This window comes from Suricata suricatta, chromosome X (genome assembly GCF_006229205.1).
Source record: "Suricata suricatta isolate VVHF042 chromosome X, meerkat_22Aug2017_6uvM2_HiC, whole genome shotgun sequence".
Classification (NCBI taxonomy): domain Eukaryota; kingdom Metazoa; phylum Chordata; class Mammalia; order Carnivora; family Herpestidae; genus Suricata; species Suricata suricatta.
Genome location: NC_043717.1, coordinates 82364647 through 82366630, shown reverse-complemented (window position 1 = coordinate 82366630; position 1984 = coordinate 82364647). Strand labels below are relative to the sequence as shown.

Here is a 1984-nt window from a genome sequence, read left to right as displayed (position 1 = left end):
GGGATGAACTTTGTACAACTTGTCATTTTTAAAAGCTATGGACAAAAAAGGGGTGTGCCACTCGCTCTGTTTCTTCAGGCTCCGTCCCTCCCCCCGTCCTCCTGCACACCCCTCCCGTGCTGATGTGCACAGCATCCCGCCCCCTGCACACACACCTGCTAGGACCTGCACCTGCCCCGCAGCCTTTGGCTCTTTGCCGCCGTTTCCTTCTCAAAGCCACGGGCCCTCGGCCTTCAGTCTGGGGGCGCCCGGGCCACCCGCAGCTGCCCGCGGCCCCGGCCCGTTGGGCGCCCGGGTCCCCCACTCACCCTCGGTGGCAGCCAGCTCCTCGTCGGGCTCCTCCCCGGTCTCCTGGGCAGCCCCCTCCTGCTCGGACGAGCCCTGGAACTCGCAAGCCGCGGGCACAGGGGGGACGCTGGGCTCAAGAAGCGGGCCTCGCACCAGGACATAGTTGTTGGAGTAGAGGCCGTGAAGCAGTGAACGCATCAGGGCCACGAACACAAAGCGGAAGCCCACCATCGGGAAATCGTAGGCGTCCACGACTATGTCCACGGCGGCCTCCCGCCGTTCCACCTCGTCCTCGTCCGCCGGCCCGAAGTCGGAGTCCGAGTCCGAGTCCGCCTCCTGCCGGAGGTCTTCCGCGGGCGCTGCCGCACCAGCAGCCTCGGCAGGGTGGGGCCCGGGGTCCCCAGCCTCTCGTTCTCCACCGCCAGCCAGCTCGTCGCCGCCGGCCACTCCTTCTCCACCTCCCAACACCCAGTCTCCACCATCGGCCAGTCCGTCGCCACCTCCAGCCATCATGTCTGCTCCAGCCACTACTATGTCTCGGACTGCCAATCCATGGCCGGCTACCCCGTCGCCTCCAGCCATCTCGTCTCCACCACCCACTACATCACCTCCGGCCAGTCCATCTCCAGCCCTCTCGTCTCCACGGGCCACCACATCTCCGCCGGCCACATCGTTGCCACCTCCAGCCACCGGGGCCCATGGCCCCGCCTCATCCAGGGGTCTATCTTGGCCACCTGGGGCCTGGCCTAGATCTCCTGAGGCAGACATCGCACCAAAATGTACCTTACCAGGTAGGAGACAGGGCTGCGGTGACACTGGAGGTGAAGATGGTGGGGCCTACCCCGCTGCCAGCCACGGGAGGCTGAGGGCAACGGGGTCCTACATGAGGTGAATCGGGGCGTCCCAATGTCCGGCTGTTGAGGGGTCAGTGGTCTGCGGCAGAGCCTGAGGAAGCCCTGGACGGGCAAGGCAGGGGGCAGTTGTGGGGAGCGGCCCACCCAGGCTTCCCCTTAGGCGACACTGGACAGAGTGGGAATGATTCTGCTCCTCTGTGGACGGAGGCGGGGCCAGAGACGTCAACAATGGGCCACGTTCCCTCCTCTTGAGCTCCGCCCTCCTTTGTTCAGACGCAATAACTGACTCGCTCAGCGTCCAGTGAATGACCGAGGCCCTTAGGTGTTGCTCCCAGTCATCTCCCAGTTTGTTCTTTGAGGCCTTAGAGTCCCGTGCTAGCAGCTCCACACAACTCCTGTCCTTTAAATGTTACTATTGTCCGAAAAACTACAGTGGTCCAGTATGTGGACCATCTAGGGCGGGACGCTCCTTCTTTCTGTAAAGGGCAGAGAGTAATCATTTGGGTCTGGGAAAACTCTCAGGTCAAACTATGCAGGTCCTTACATAACAAGACAAAAAACACATCTCCACAAATATTTGATTGTTGAAATGAAAAACATAGTAATGGGGGCGCCTGGGTGGCTCTTGATCATAGCTGAGGTCATGACCTCACAACTGGTGAAATCAAGCTGCACATCAGGCTCTGTGCTCAGCCTGCCTGGGATTCTCTCTCTTCCTCCCTCCCTTTCTTCTCTGACCCTCCCCTGTTTGTGCATTCTCTCTCAAATAAATAAACTTTAAAAATATATAATAATAAATTGCATACAGTTTTATACTTTATTGACCTATGAGTGAGAAGGAT

The 1984-nt window shown here is 59.8% G+C and overlaps 1 protein-coding gene across 1 annotated transcript; it reads right to left on the bottom strand.

The window, feature by feature from the left end:
• Positions 1–210: 210 nt before the first annotated feature.
• LOC115283475 lies at positions 211–1347 on the bottom strand. Its single transcript, XM_029929690.1, has one exon. The coding sequence runs from the start codon at positions 1054–1056 to the stop codon at positions 211–213; it is 846 nt and encodes a 281-aa protein (XP_029785550.1). The 5' UTR covers positions 1057–1347.
• Positions 1348–1984: the final 637 nt, after the last annotated feature.

Coding starts and splice junctions, on each gene's coding strand:
- LOC115283475 (XM_029929690.1), bottom strand. CDS start 1,056: ATGTCTGCCTCAGGAGATCTAGGCCAGGCCCCAGGTGGCCAAGATAGA.